The sequence below is a fragment of the Lithobates pipiens genome, unplaced genomic scaffold (assembly GCF_037356315.1).
Source record: "Lithobates pipiens isolate NorthernLeopardFrog02 unplaced genomic scaffold, aLitPip1_a1.2 Scaffold_22, whole genome shotgun sequence".
NCBI lineage: Eukaryota > Metazoa > Chordata > Amphibia > Anura > Ranidae > Lithobates > Lithobates pipiens.
This window is the reverse complement of record NW_027507784.1, coordinates 331512151-331527895: the sequence shown is the minus strand read 5'-3', so window position 1 is coordinate 331527895 and position 15745 is coordinate 331512151. Positions and strand designations below refer to the sequence as shown.

General features: G+C 42.4%; 1 protein-coding gene across 1 annotated transcript in view; it reads left to right on the top strand.

Moving 5' to 3' along the window:
- Positions 1 to 15745, top strand: part of TNS1 (tensin 1) — a gene marked incomplete in the record, with an annotated part of 696726 nt that overhangs the window by 477712 nt on the left and 203269 nt on the right. The window contains 5 exon segments of the mRNA XM_077449641.1: positions 741 to 790; positions 3836 to 4007; positions 4133 to 4183; positions 13085 to 13207; positions 15462 to 15526. Of these exon segments, the coding sequence (XP_077305767.1) occupies positions 741 to 790; positions 3836 to 4007; positions 4133 to 4183; positions 13085 to 13207; positions 15462 to 15526 (461 nt within the window).

Sequence of the window (15745 nt, the reverse complement as noted above, 5' to 3'; positions counted from 1 at the left end):
ACCCCCGATGTCTCAGTGAAGAGGACCTGTTACTGCTTATTGTTATCACAAGGGATGTTTATATTCCCTGTACATGCAATAACAATGTGCATTTTATTTATTTATTTTTTAATAAACAAGCGCCCCTGTAAAGGCTTTTAAAGCACTGCCTATGGAGATTTTTAGGTACTGTGGTTGGGTGCCGCTCCACGGGCGTATACAATTTTAAAGCAAAACATTTGTGGTATCTTTTTTGCTCGGTGTAACATCATCTTTTATATTTTACCTAGCAAATAGTTATTATATTGTGTTTTTGTGTATTAAAATTAATGAAAGTAATAATCTCTTCACAAAAAAATCTCTGCATAAATACCGTGTGACATAAAAATATGCAACACCCACCATTTTATTCTCTAGGGCCTCTGCTTAAAAAAAAAAAAAAACTGCCCTGGACTGGAAGTGGTTAATGCAGGGTGGAGCTATGCAGAAGACAATGGCCCCAATTCATCAAAGTTCAAGCCTAATGCACCTTTGCGTGCACTTAAGACATGCTAAATTGGCCTCTCAGTCAATATTATTGTAGGTTATTTTAGCATGCCTAAGGCAATTTTTTAGCACTGTTTCGGTGCCATTGCAGTTGCTTTATTTGCTGCTGTAAACTGCATTTTGTACAATAGTGAATAAGGATGAATATTCAGAGAAATAAACCCATGTGGTACTTTTTTTTTTTTTCTTTTTTTTTTTTTTTTTTTTCTTTACAGGGTTCCACTAAGTCCTCCAGGAGTACGCAATCCCGCCGCAGGCCATCAAGGTGAGATTTGGAGCTGCATGCACATTATTGCTCCTTAAACGAGTAAATGAAATGTTCCTGTTGCTAGGATGGGGCTAGTAGATCATCCTGTGGAGGTGTTTGGTGTGACAAGCCTGGCTGTCGTTCAGTAAATTCAACAAACTACTACCCCCAACCTCTGTACACCTCCCATGTAATAAATTGTAGCTGGATGGTAAAGCTGAATCCCAGAGGGATATAAAAGACAAATTGAAGCCCATTGGAATATTTACTCTTACCTCTTGCTCTGGTGACGACTATAAAAGTTTGGATTTTCCATCAGTTTTTGTACTGGTGACAGTGGTCACCAGGAAAGACAGAGAGGGTGTCCCCAGAAGGGAACAATCAGTAATAATAACCCAACAGAAGTTGTCCTCCTTCTCTACCCTGTCCAGACGGACAACAATTGTGCTTGCTACACTTACCCTTTGCTGTCTGATCCTAGATCAGCCATTCTAACCAGGGTTCCTCTAAAGGTTGGTAGGAGTTTCTGGAGCTGTGGCTGATTGAACTCTCATTTCATGGGGCAGGATAGTTCAGAGGTCAACGCTACTTGCAATGCCAGATGCATGAACCCAATTATGTTTTTAGCTGCCTGTAAAGGTGGCATTCTGATCACCGCTGTAAGAGTGCATTCCACCCATTAGCCTCCAATGTATGGAGTATTTTCCCCACTGACCACCAATATAATGAGCATTCTCCCCACTTACCACCAATCAAAGGGACATTCTTCTCACTGATCACCAATATAAGGAACATTCTTCTCACTGATCACCAATATAAGGAACATTCTTCTCACTGATCACCAATATAAGGAACATTCTTCTCACTGATCACCAATATAAGGAACATTCTTCCCACTGGCCTCCAATGTAAGGAACATTCTTCTCACTGATCACCAATGTAAGGAGCATTCTTCTCACTGACCACCAATGTAAGGAACATTCTTTACACTGACCACCAATGTAAGGAACATTCTTTACACTGACCACCAATGTAAGGAACATTCTTTACACTGACCACCAATGTAAGGAACATTCTTTACATTCTTCCCACTGGCCACCGATGTAAGGAACATTGTTCCCTCTGACCACCAATGTAAGGGGAATTTTTCTCATTGGCCTCCCAGAGGCCTTATTTTATGGGTTCCTCTGGTGTCGAAAGGTTGAAAAAAGCCACTCTAGATGAACTAGTTGCCTTCATATATACTTGATTCAGATTTTTGGATCATTAAGTGCAAGTTAGCCTGTTTGCTGGAGAATGCCAGACACTTTTTTTTTTTTTATAGCACTCACACTTTCTCGTTCAATATACAGAAGGTCAGATAAATGCAGAAATGTGGTGTCCTGGCTGCTGTGTCGGTACACAGGGTGAGGCTGCTCACATACCTCCTTCCCCTTGTGATCCTCTAGAATCCAGCATGGAAATTTCCTGAGTACGGAGAGAACTCGGGAGAGAAGGAAGCCCATTTATACGACCAGCACATGTGATTCCCATATCACGCACTGGCTTGTTTTTCTGTGGAAAGTGGTGTGTTTATGGGGATGTTTTGGGATTCAGACAGGATGTCAACATTCACATGAAACATGTCACCCTTAAAGTGAACTTGGGTGGGATAGAATTATAGGAGCTACAGATTGCTGACTTGTTTTTGAAGAGGAAGCCTCTGGGGCTGTCATACTGATCCTGATTTGAGTCCATCATGACCTGAAACAAGCTTGCAGCACAGGGCCGGACTTTTGTGGCTTGTTTCAGGTCTGTGAAGAGGTCAGTTGACCTTCTGTATTGTAAGTTCTCCGATGGATGATCAGAGCAAATAGCAGACAATTGCAGACTTGGCAGACCTGATGTCCAGAGTCCAAGGTTCTAGACCGCACTGGAGAGGTGAAACAGAGTCCAGATTCCATTCATGTAAATGAAGCAATGATGTACAATGGAAGGGGTAACAGACCGATAGGCAAAGACCAAATGGGTACAAACACAGTCAGAACTATACACAGATAATAATCTAATGCATAAATAGTCAGAGACAGACGTATCCAGAAAATAAGCAAACAAACTTAATGATCAGGCAAATGCTCGAATTGCTGGCCTGTAGGTGGGGTGCAGCGTGGTGTGGCGGCAATAACCTACAAGTCCTAGCACAATGAAAGAACTTGTATCGAAATATTGCAAAGACAGTTCACGAATAACCCAGGGGCAAGGCAACCCAACCGGGAACACTCACAGGTCCAACAGCATGTAGACAGCAGGATTCAACTGAACTGACAGCACCAGTTGAGAGCGGTAGAATGCAGCCTAGCTGTCTTGTGCTCCAGCGGGAAGATGTCCAGAGAAGTTGCAAGCCCTGCATGTTCCCTCCTTGTCAGGATCCTTTCCCTGTCGCTAGCCCTGTCCCTACCAAGCAAGGTACCTGTATCTACTCTACCAACTTGCAAAATACGCACTAAGCCTTGGAGCCAGAGCCTCAAGTAGGCTCTGCCTGACCCAAGATGGCTTCCAGGGTACCATGGAGCAGCAGCATCCATTTGGATAGCTTCCACAGTGACCCAGGAAACCATAGACTTGCCTTGCCTTCCTCTCTAACTGCAGTGCCACCTGCCATAGAGAAAGTAGGCTGTACCTGCCTACAGGCCTCCCTTTTTAAGTCCATTATTCAGTTTAGGTGTGCAGAGTAAAGACCTGAGCTGCAGTGTTGAGTAATGGTCAAAGGTTCAAAAATTATCATTATACTTGGAGCTGGTACCTTCAAAAATACATCGTCAAGGGCATGTCCCTTTTCTGTCCAAGGTTCACCTTATGGTGCCTACCATAATGAACATTTGCTCACTGTGGGAATGCTTGTTTTTTTAAAAGCATTGCCACCTTACCCCCTCCCTAGTCGTATGCAGTCAAATAACACAGCAAGGATTACATGTGCATTGCTTTACAAATCTTTTTACAGGTAAAATATCCCTATTTTAGATGTTTCAGGCCTGTATTTTGTCTCCCGGAGTTTCATGTGGCTTGTCCCGTCTATCGTTACAGGAGTTTTAGCTTTATTCACACCATGGAGGACAGCTGTGAACTCGACCTCACCTACATCACCGAGCGGATCATCTCCGTCACATATTCCCAGGGGACGGAGGAGGCCACCTTCTGTAGGAACCTTAAGGAGGTGGCACATATGCTGAAGTCCAAACATGGAGACAATTATCTGGTGAGCAACAAGAAGTGGGACGTTTCTCATTGTAACTCTCTTGCTCTCATTGTAGACCTCTGATATCAAAGTAGAACTGAGTACCCTGTCTGTCAACTTTAACCTTTCTCTGTTTATGGTTTTAGATCTTTAATTTGTCTGAGAGTAGACATGATATCAACAAACTCCATTCCAAGGTAAGATTTACAAAAGAGACTGTTAACAGATTTGTGTTTCCTAGGAGTTGTGATCGAAATCTGGCCTTGTAGAGAACATGATGTGATAGACTGTGACCTAATGGAATCCATTCTGTGGCAGCATGTGTGGTCCTCTGGTAAAAATAAGGAATGGGGGAGGATACGTTTTGGCATGATAAGATTTTGTTGTGATTATGTTGAGGTAAAATGAACTCTGGTGGAAGCCATGTTGTGCTAAAATGAGGCCAAATAGAAGACATGCCGTGGTAAAATGAGATTGCATAGAAGCTCTGTTGTGGTAGAATAAAGCCTTATTTTAAGCCATGTTGTGGCATATTAAGACCTTATGGAAGTCATTTAGTGGATTGAGGCTTGGTAAAAGCCATGCACTGGTAAATTGAGGCCTTAGCGAAGCCATATTCTGATAGTACGACATGTTATAGAAGTCATGTTGTGCTACAATGAGTCCTGATAGAAGCCATATTGTGCCAGACTAAGGCCTTACAGTAGTAATGTAGTAGTATAATGGGGCCTTAAAGTAGTCATATGTTAGGCCTGGTAGACGTCATAAAATGAAGCCTAATAGAAACCATGTTGTGGCACATTCACGCCTTATAGAAGTCATTTGGTAGTAGATTGAGCCTTGAAAGAAGCCATGTTTTGGTACAATGAGGCTTTATAGAAACCACGTTGTAGTAGGGCAAGGCCTACTAGAAGCCATGTTGTGGTAGAATGACATCTTATAGAAGCCATGTTTGGGTAGAATGAGGTAATTAAGAAGGCATGTTGTAGCTGATTGACTCCTAAGGCCTCATGTACACACTTCTGTTCCTCAACGTGGGTTTAGGAGCTTTTGGCTTTTTCTTGCCAAAGCCCCTGAACTCTACTCTATAAAAGCCTGTGTCCATGTACTCATAGGCTTTTATTAGAGTTTAGGGGCAGTTAAACATCCCTCTCCTGAACTCAGAAGAATCGTGTCCAGGAGAGGCATGTTGTGAAAAAACCTAAATGCAGAAAAATCGCCGGAAAAACGCGGTACCTGTTTTTTGCAGCATTTAGCATTTTTCTGCTGCCAGGAGAGTTATGTTTGGGGGGTGGCGAGTGTACATGTAGCCTTACAGAAGTCATGTAGTTGACTGAGGCTTGGTAGAAGCCGTGTCTTGGTAAAACATTGCCTTATAGAAAGTAATGTTGTGCTAGAATGAGTCCTGATGAAAACCATATTGTGGCATAGTAGTAATGTAGTAGTAGATTGCGGCCCTATAGTAGTCAGTAGTGTTAGTAGATTGTAAATAAAAAAAGAGAAACAAATTCTCATGCGCTTGAGAAATTGCTGTTCGGCTGATTGAAAACAGATGTCTCCACTGGTCTAGCCACCGCATTTGGCTGTGCTGCCACTCTCAACAGGTCAGGGAATACCCAAATAGAACTCTGAAAAGAAAAAAGACAGAGGGCGCACTGGGCCTTGCGCATTACCTTTGCGACAATTGTTAAATCTTTAAAAAGCGTATGAGACATACTCACAAACAAAGGTTAAAATCAAGCAAAATGTAAAATCCACCAGATGCTCGTCTAGCAGGGTCCGCTGGCCAGTAACAGTTGTGGAAGGAAGAGTCCAAAAAACATGATGCTTTTTCGAGGGGTGTCCCCTCTTCTTCAGAGCTACTAGTTGATTGTGCCCTGATAGGAGCCATGTTGTGGTAGAATGAGGCCTAATAGAAGCGGTTACTACTGTATAGAAGCCATGTTGTAGTAGATTGAGGCCTGTTGAAAGCCATATTTTGGTAGCATGAGGTCTTATCTAAGGTATGTTGTGGTAGAACACAGTCCAATAGAAGCCATGTTGTGGTAGAATGAGGTCTTATAGAAGCCATGTTCAAGTAGAATGAGGTCTTTTAAAAGCCATGTTATAGCAGACTGAGGTCTTACAGAAGTCATGTTGTAGTAGATTGAAGCCTGGTAGAAGCCATGCTTTAGAAGAATGAGGTCTAAGCCCTTGTACACACGGTCGGAGAATCTGTCGGAATGAGTCTTATCGGACCGTGTCGTCAGATAATCCGACTGTGTGTGGTATGCATCGGACTGATTCCATCCGAATCTCCGTCCGACCCAATTTTCCAACATGTTGGAAATATTTCCCGACCAACTGGGCCGGACGGACCTAATCCGATCATGTGTAGAGCATTTTCATCGGACCAAGTGCCACGTATGCTCAGATCAAATTCCTACATCAAAGCTATTGGCTACTAGCCTGTATGTAGTCCCATCGTAACGAAATTACGTCATCACGTTCTGAAAGATCGGATTTTTCGCCAACTTGGCCCGACCGTGTGTATGCAACAATTTCGGACACAATCCGTCGGACTAAATCCGACGGGCAAAATCTGACGGATTTGGTTGGCAAAATCTCCGACCGTGTGTACGTGGGCTCACAGAAGTCATGTTGTAGTAGATTGAAGCCTGGTAGAAGCCATGCTTTAGAAAAATGAGGTCTTATAGAAGTCATGTTGTAGTAGATTGAAGCCTGGTAGAAGCCATGCTTTAGAAGAATGAGGTCTTATAGAAGTCATGTTGTAGTAGATTGAAGCCTGGTAGAAGCCATGCTTTAGAAGAATGAGGTCTTATAGAAGTCATGTTGTAGCAGAATAAGGCCATAAAGAAACCACGTTCTTGTAGAAATGGCTTTATAGAAGACATACGGTACTAAGGCAGATTAAGGCCTTACAGAAGCCATGTGCGGGTAGAAGAAAGCCATATAAAAAACATGTTTTGTGATTGAAGACCCTATAGAAGTCAAGTTGTTAGAATTAGGCCTAATAGAATCCAAAGAGAAAAAGAGGGCCAAAAGAAGACATGTTGAGATAGAAAGAAGTCTGGAAACCATATTGGTATAGTGGAATCAATCTTTATGTAACCCAGAAAGTGATGAAATGAGACTGATTAAAAACTGTATTGTGATAGTATGAGTCCCGCTAGAGTACATTCTAAAAATAAGCTCTAGAATCAGTGGCGTTGCTATTGGGGGAGCGGGGGGTGCGGCCCGCACCCAGGCAACACCCGCCAGAGGCGTGACACCATCCCAGGTCCCGGAGGCAAGGCTCTTTATTTTAGCTGGAGCTAGCCCTGTGTTTTTCTTTCACTGTGTTCACTTCTAATACAGAAGCTCGGCTTTTGTATTTAGAAGTGACGTGCAGTTTTCCGGGCAGTACGGCTGCATTGAATCCTCCCCGCCTGGGTGTAGCAGAGCTCTTGTCATGTGAGGGGGAAGGCCAATGACATTCCTAATGCCAGGGACGGGCATCCATCCAGGCGTGTTGCCGCAGGGTTGACTGCTGCGATTGCCGGCACCAACAGCATTTCTTCCTGCAGATATCCTAGCCACATCCCGATTCCAGCAACAAACAGGTCAGTTCCGAATTGATGCCATTGACTGCTCCCAAAGTTTTATTGCCTGCAGGAAAATATCCCCCTTGAGGAGGGGGGGTTGTGCTGGGGGGGGATTTGTGCGCAGAGGGGGGATTGGGGGGATTTGTGCTAGGAGAGGGGAATTTGTGCTAGGAGGGGGGATTGAGGGGATGTGTGCTAGAAGAGGGGACTGGGGCGGGGACTTGTACGAGGAGGGGGATTTTGTGCTAGGAGGGGGGCTTGGGGTGGGGGGATTTGTGCCAGGAGGGGGGATTGGGGCGATTTGTGCTAGAAGAGGGGACTGGGGGGACTTGTACGCGGAGGGGGATTTTGTGCTAGGAGGGGGGATTGGGGTGGGGGGATTTGTGCTAGGAGGGGGAATTTGTGCTAGGAGGGGGGGTTGAAGGGATTTGTGCTAGAAGAGGAGACTTGGGGGGGGGGGGGGGGGGGGGGACTTGTTCGAGGAGGGGGATTTTGTGCTAGGAGGGGGGCTTGGGGGGATGTGTGCTAGGAGGGGAGATTGGGGGGGTTTATGTGAGGACAGGTGACTTGAGAGGAAGGGGATTGGAGGGACTTGTGCGAGGAAGGGGATTGGAGGGACTTGTGCGAGGAGGGGGATTGGGGGGATTTGTGCTAGGAGAGGGTATTGGCGAGACTTGTACGAGAAGGGGGACTTTTGTGCTAGGAGGGGAGATTTGTGCTAGAAGAGGGGACTGGGGGAACTTGTACGAGGTGGGGAATTTTGTGCTAGGAGGGGAGATTTGTGCTAGAAGAGGGGACTGGGGGAACTTGTACGAGGTGGGGAATTTTGTGCTAGGAGGGGAGATTGGGGGGACTTGTACGAGGAGGAGGATTTTGTGCAAGGAAGGGGGATTGTGCTAGGAGAGGGGATTGGGGAGATTTGTGTGAGCAGGGGGCAATTTGTGCTAGGAGCAATGGCAGGACAACACGGTGTCACCCCCTTGGGAGGCAGGGGTGACCATATTTTACCGCACCAGGTGACACCCACCCTAGTGACCCCACTGGCTAGAATGAGGCCTAAATGTCGTGACTTGATGAGGCTCAGTGGAATCCATATTGTGAAATCCGGTGTGGTGGGACCAAGGTTGGTTTAAGAAGCAGCTTACAGCTCTACAATTTTTGAGGAACTACAAATCCCACCACACCCTTCCACCCCACCAGTGTCAGGGCACTCTGGTATGTTCAATTCTTCTATGGCTGGAAGGATGCAATGGCTGCCAATGGCTGGTTTATGTGAGTTGACATGAACTGGCACAGAGCAGTCGAGGAGTCTGCTCATTAAATAAGAACATTGAGATGTACGACTTCTGTAGATCCTGGCAGGAAATGTGATCCGGACTCTGTGCTCTATCTGATGTCTTGTGTCAGGAGGACTGTGCGTTTCTCCAATTATAAATCCTCTTATTAACAACTTATTGCTTCTGAGGAACCTTACTAAATGGACATGACTGCCGCGATGACATCATAGCGATATCGGCTGACCGGCTCTAGGACAGACCAATTAGATTAGGCGCACTGGATGCTGGTGAGCAGGCTGACTCTACTATGTGGCCGAATAGGAGCTGTCACTGATTACTTCAGCCTGTGCACCGAGACCCCCCCCCCCTCCCCCATTGCAAATCTGGACAAGCGTTGCTTTTTTTCGTTGTGTAATAAAGATCTTTAGTATAGAGCTGGTTCAATGCTTTCAGATGGCATCCTACAAGTAATATTTTCTATTATTGTTTATTCATATATTATAATTGTCTGCATTGGAGGGAATACGGATGGATTTTCCAGGCCATAGCTCTCCAGCTGCGGATGCACAGTCCAAGGCAATCCCAGCTTGCCCAGTCCTCAGCTCTGAGAAAGGGGGCATGTCCCCCGAAACACGTTAGCTTTTAGCAACCGCATTTTAAGCAGCGTAGTGCATTGCGACACAGGTTCATTGTGGACGTGCATTGGGTAGCAAAGTCAAGGTCAACAGCACCAACATGCGACTGGTGTGCTAGTGCATTGTGGTTCCGTGCACAGTTACCATTATTACTATTATTACCGCCATGCAGGAAGTGTGATCTAGCCCTTAAGGCGCTTTTTAGTATGATAATTTATTAAATTGTTCACATTCCATTCTTAATGAGGCCATTTATATAAGCAGGTCCTCGGGTATGGAGTTTAGAAGTAGCTTGTGAAAACCTACGTTTACCTTGGTGCAATTTGCGTCGTTACAAATCAAAAATTCGGACAAATTTTTCGTTATTCGGAGATTCGGATGTATTCGAATTATCGAAATCACAGAATAATGAATTTCAACGAATCCGAAATAATAAATTCTAACAAAACGAAATAAGATGATGATTCCTACTTAGGTTCCTTTATAGAATAGAATCTAAAAGTATAGAACAGAATAGCATAGACTAGAAAATGAAGGAACACAATAAAACCAATTAGAATAGAATGAAATAGAATAGAACATAAAGGAATATAATAGAATAAAACAGAATAGCATAGAAAATAAAGAAATGGAAAATAATTGAATAGAATAAAATAGAATATAAAGCAATAGAATAAAAAATAAAATTGGAAAAAAAAAAAAGAATAGATTACTATAGAATAGAGTAAAATAGAATAGAATATAATCCTCTTCCGCAAATTTTAATTTCTAGTTTCAAATCTCGAAATCAGAATTTCAAATAGATTTTAAAATAACTAATATACATAAGGTATCCGAATACACAAAGTGAAATCCAAAAATGTATCATGTAACAAATGTGATGTAATGAAATTATAAACTTAAAGTGTTACTAAACCCCGGACCCTGCATTCACTATATCTGGTCTCCCTCAGTACACAGAACATGGAAATGTGATTATTTCAGTAAATATAAACTGCTAAATACCTTTTCTCATCAGCAGTACATAGCAGTTTTGTGACTTCTATCAGTGTCCAGCCAAGCACTGGTTAAATCATGTAGGAGGAGTTCCCTGACTGCAAGACCCCTGACCTTCTGTCTGGACAGTGCTGATTGGCACCCTCCCAAGAAAAATAAATAAAAAAACCTATCTAGCAATACACACAAAACTGAGCATGTGCAATTATTTTAGTAAATATAGTAACACAGAGCCTCACTCCATAGGCTCTGTGTTATCAGGAAATTATCAGGGGGCAGTGGAAGAAGGGGAGGATCAGAGAAGACTGCATTAAACAGCCTTTTTACACAGTGCAGAGGATTAACCCCTTAGGTTCCACAGTGAGTATAACAAGCATGCTATGCTGCATATACAGACTGATTTTACTGTTGTGGGTTTAGTAACACTTTACCAAACAAAAATAAAACAAAATGAATGCTTCCATTGTGCGCATCTCTAGTGATGAGTATAGAATATTTTTGATTAAGAACAACCAACCCTGAGGAAAGCCTCCCCCTTCCTCAGGGCCAACATGTGGTAGGCAATAGAGAAGGCAATAAAAAAAACAAAATGGGGAGTAGAATAGGATCCCTCCAAGGAGGAGGAAAAACTGCTGACTTTCCTACACAGCTGATTGCGTGAGCTCTATAGCCTCGTACACGCGATCGGATTTTCAGACGGGAAATGTGTGATGACGGGCTGTTGGCGGAAATATCCGACCGCGTGTGTGCGCTTCATCGGACAATTGTTGGACTTTCCGTCAACAAATGTTGGATGGCAGGTCTTTTACATTTTCCACAAATGTCTGTTGTCGGATTTTCCGTGCGTGTGTACACAAGTCCATCGGACAAAAGTCCAAAGTACAAACGCGCATGCTCCGAAGCAAGGAGGAGCTGGAAGCGGTCGGTCTTGTAAACTAGCATTCGTAATGGAGAATTAACATTGGTGACGCGGCGAATGATGAAATCTGGAAATGCAGCGCACAATTCTCTTCTTCTATAATGGGATAATAATGAAGCTGCTTTGCTGGTGATACTGATGGAGTTATTGCAAACTCATTTTCAAAGTTTTTTTTTTTTCGTGATATCAAGAATAATATTGTTATGCTTTTATTTTTTTTTTATTTTATTTTTTTTTATTTTTTTGGTGCAAGTTACCACAACACCATTATCCTGTAGTTTTTAAGATCAAAGATACAACTATGTTGGTGTCCCTTGTTAATGTTACATTGTAATTTTTTAAAATGTAACTGCCGACTCCCAAACTGTCATTTGAAGTAAAGCACACAGCCAAGTATTATTATACACAATGTTTTTATTGTGCATTTAAGAAAAGAAAACAAATACAATTAGACATGATATCTGCCAATAGAACTTAACCAAAAGTACATTCTATGCATCCAAAAATATAGAAAATATACCAAATCAAATCATTATTATTCAACCAAAAACATAATGTCAAAGCAATAACTCCAAGGCCAATAATAAATAACATGTTATCTCCTCCGATTCCGCAACACGTCTGGTTGACGAACGGCCGTTCAGAAACCAACTGAAAACCGCTAAATGAAAAGCGCAAATCAACACTCGCCTAACTTCTACTAACACAAAATTAGCAGAAGGAGCCCAAAGGGTGGCGCTAAAGAGCTGAAAAACAGCGTAGTACGTCACTAAGTTCGTATTTGTTGGCCAACATTTGTGTGGCCGTGTGTATGCAAGACAAGTTTGGGCCAACGCCTTTCGGACAAAATTCCGCGGTTTTGTTGGCCAACAACCCGATCGTGCGTACGAGGCTTTACTGAGGCACACATACAGAATGAACAGGCTGCATGACTTGGATTCTACTCCAGCTCACACAGTATTGGCTGGCCTTTGTGTGACATATTACTAATCTACAAAAGCTACTAAATCCCTTTGGAAGACAACATATATCAACAAGATCTTTAGGAAAAATAGACAGCCGGCAACTCAAAAACATCTGTGGATGATTCAGGTTGCCGGCTGTCTATTTTTCCTATTGCTTCAGAAGACACACAGAAGACAGACCTGTGCACCAAAACCTTTCCGCCCCATTGGGAATCCAGACAAGTTATGTTTTTTTTTTTGTATAATAAAAATCTTTATTATAGAGCTGGTGCAACGATTTTAGATTGCATCTTAAAAGTAATATTTTCTATTATTATTATTAAGTTATAATTGCTTGTATTGGATGGAATACGGTTGGATTTTTCCAGGCCATAGCTCTCTAGCCATGGAGACACAATCCAAGCCAATCCCAGCTCACCCAGTCCTCACCCTCTGAGAAAGGGGGCATGTCCCCTGAAACACGTTGGGATTTCCAACGGCAGCAACCATGACATCACCTAAAGCTGGAGTTGGTTTCTGAAATGCTTGCACCTTCTCACGTTCATGAGTATGTTTCTGGCTCTTTAGTAAAATCTGGTGGTGGTAATGCACTAGGTTTTTGCGCCATCCCGTGTCTTCTCAGTGTCCGTACACCCACTGCTGATTTTGTTGTTGTTTTTTTTTTTTTTTTATATCTTAGAATCCTTCTCAGTGTCATCGTGTTTGGTTTTCTCTCCATGCAGGTGTTGGATTTCGGGTGGCCAGACCTCCATGCCCCGGCACTGGAGAAGGTGTGCAGTATTTGTAAAGCCATGGACACGTGGCTGAACGCCGACCCCCACAATGTTGTCGTCATTCACAACAAGGTACTTTTTTTTTTCTTTTTTGTTTTTCTTTTTATCCTACAAAAACAGAATTACAATAACAGAAAAGACTCAACATGGACAATGCACTTTTCTAACTGGATAGTGTAGAAGGACTATCTTACTGTGGTCACTGCAAGAGAGATTCACCCTCTCGATTTGTCCTTTTTTGACCATTGGGACTGAGACATAAAGTGATTGGAGATCTTAAATTTTAACAATTGTCAACCTAAACAAGAATAGAGGGAACTGTGATGGGAGTCACTTGGGGCGGGGGGCTTGTGGAACCCAGCATACCTTGGAGAGCACTGGAAGCTCCTTGTCTAGCTTCCTCGGCCCCTCCTATGTGTAAGTCACCCTGTGTCTATTAGGGGCACAGGGCGACGAGAACTCCAATTGGGTCTGCCTAACCCAACTCACCGTACAACCACAAATATAGAAGAAAAGAGGGTGCACCAGCCTTGTGCATTATCCTTTGGATCATATTTATTAAAAAGGGTACAAAAGAAAACTACTTACAAACAGAAGCGCAAACTCTCGCGAAATGAATAAAATGAATAATCATCAGAATAGCAGCATCTAGTCGCAGATGAAACTCTCCAAAGGAACTCACAAAGGTCACTGCTATCTGACGCGTTTCAAAGGGACTTCCATTCTTCCTGAGAGCTTAACAGTCACTAGACATGTGCAATTAGCTTAGTTCCAAATTAGTTTTTTAATGAATTTTGACAAATTCGTTAATTTCCGATTTTTTTTTATTTATTTTTTTTTTTCAAAATTTGCGAAATGATGAATTTCTGAAATTTTCGAATTTCCGAATTTCTGAATTTCGGATTTTCGGAATTCCGAATTTTTGGAAATTCGGAAATTCAAAAATTGGAAAATTCGAAAATCAGAAAAAAGAAAGAAAATCTGTTTAATTCTAAATAATAACTATTCAATAATAGATATTGGAATTCCCTTTCAAATTTGTCTGTGAACGTAACAAGTACGAATTTATCTGAAGTTACGAATGATCTGAAATAACGAATGCCGCATCTAACCAAATGGAATGTAATGATCTAATAATAATAATAAAACCTTTTTATTATTATTTATTTATTAATTATTATTAGTTTGTTCCATTCCATTTGTTTAGATGCGGTATTTGTTATTTCAGATAATTCGTAACTTCGGATAAATTTGTACTCGTTAATTTAATAGTTATTAAACTTATTTTCTTTCTTTTTTTCAGATTTTCAAATTTTTGCAATTTCAAATCTTTGAATTCCCGAATTCTGAAAACGTGGAAATCCGGAGTTCCGAAAATCCCAAATTTGGATATCCGAAAATTCGGAAATCCCAAAAAATTGGAAATTCGGAAATTTGTATATCCGAAAATTAGAAAATTCGGAAATCCGAAAAATCGAAATGTGAAAATTCCCGAATTTTCGAATTTCTGAATTTTCGATTTTCCAAATTTCCGAAAAAAGCAAAAAAACGAATGAAATGAAAATGAACAAATTTTTTGTCAGTGCACATGTCTAACAGTCACTGTTAAGGAAAGTCCCTTTGAAACGCGTCAGCTGGCAGCAACCTTTGTGAGTTCCTCTGGAGACATTCACCTACGACTTGATGCTGCTATTCTGATGACTATTCATTTTCGCAAGATTTTGTACATCTGTTTTGTAAGTAGTTCTCTTTTGTACCCTTTTTAATAAATATCACCCAAAGGATAATGAACAAGGCTGGTGCGCCCTCTTTTCTTCTATTTTTGACTTCTAGGGTTCCCCACTCTTGAGGGCAGCAAGGCCCTGGGTCATTGCATAGCCGGTCTGGTGGTTCGCTTGTGCATATGAACACCGTACAACCACACTGGACTCGGCATTTCCTTTTTGACACTGTTGGCGTGTTTTGGCCTGAGCTTTCCTGACGCTATCAGGAAGGCTCCAGCCGAAACGTGTTAGCAATAGGGATGTAGCACTGCTGTTAGTGCCTAATAAAGAATTGTAAGAAGAAGCAAATCGCGTTGCTGGCATTTCTTACTATTTTGATGTTCGTGGGACGCAACAAGCCCGAGCTTCGATATTCAGCTCATTACTTTACAATTGTGCGGTAGAGCTTGGCCGAGTCTTTGTCTACAATAATATGGGAGCCTTCCTGAGCCATTCAATGTGTCTCCAGTCAGGTGGGCCCATACACTACATAGCTGTCAGAAGATCAGACAAAATTTGGCGTAGGCCCATCTCCAGTTTTTTGTTTTTTCTTTTTCTTTCAGGGAAATCGAGGGCGCACCGGAGTGGTGGTGGCGGCATACATGCACTACAGCAACATATCTGCCAGGTATCTCACAGACCACATTCTAATAACCATTCTATCTGTATCTTCATCATGGGCACCTCGAGGGTCCCAAAACCTTGGACCCGCTGGGAATTGTAGCTCCTTCATACTCCTTCATGCCCGTCTTGCTCTTTTGTAAACTTGCACTGCAGATTATATGTGTTTTTTTTTTTTTCTTTTGTTGAATTTTAAAAGCAGCGGCGAGCCCACAGATCTCACATG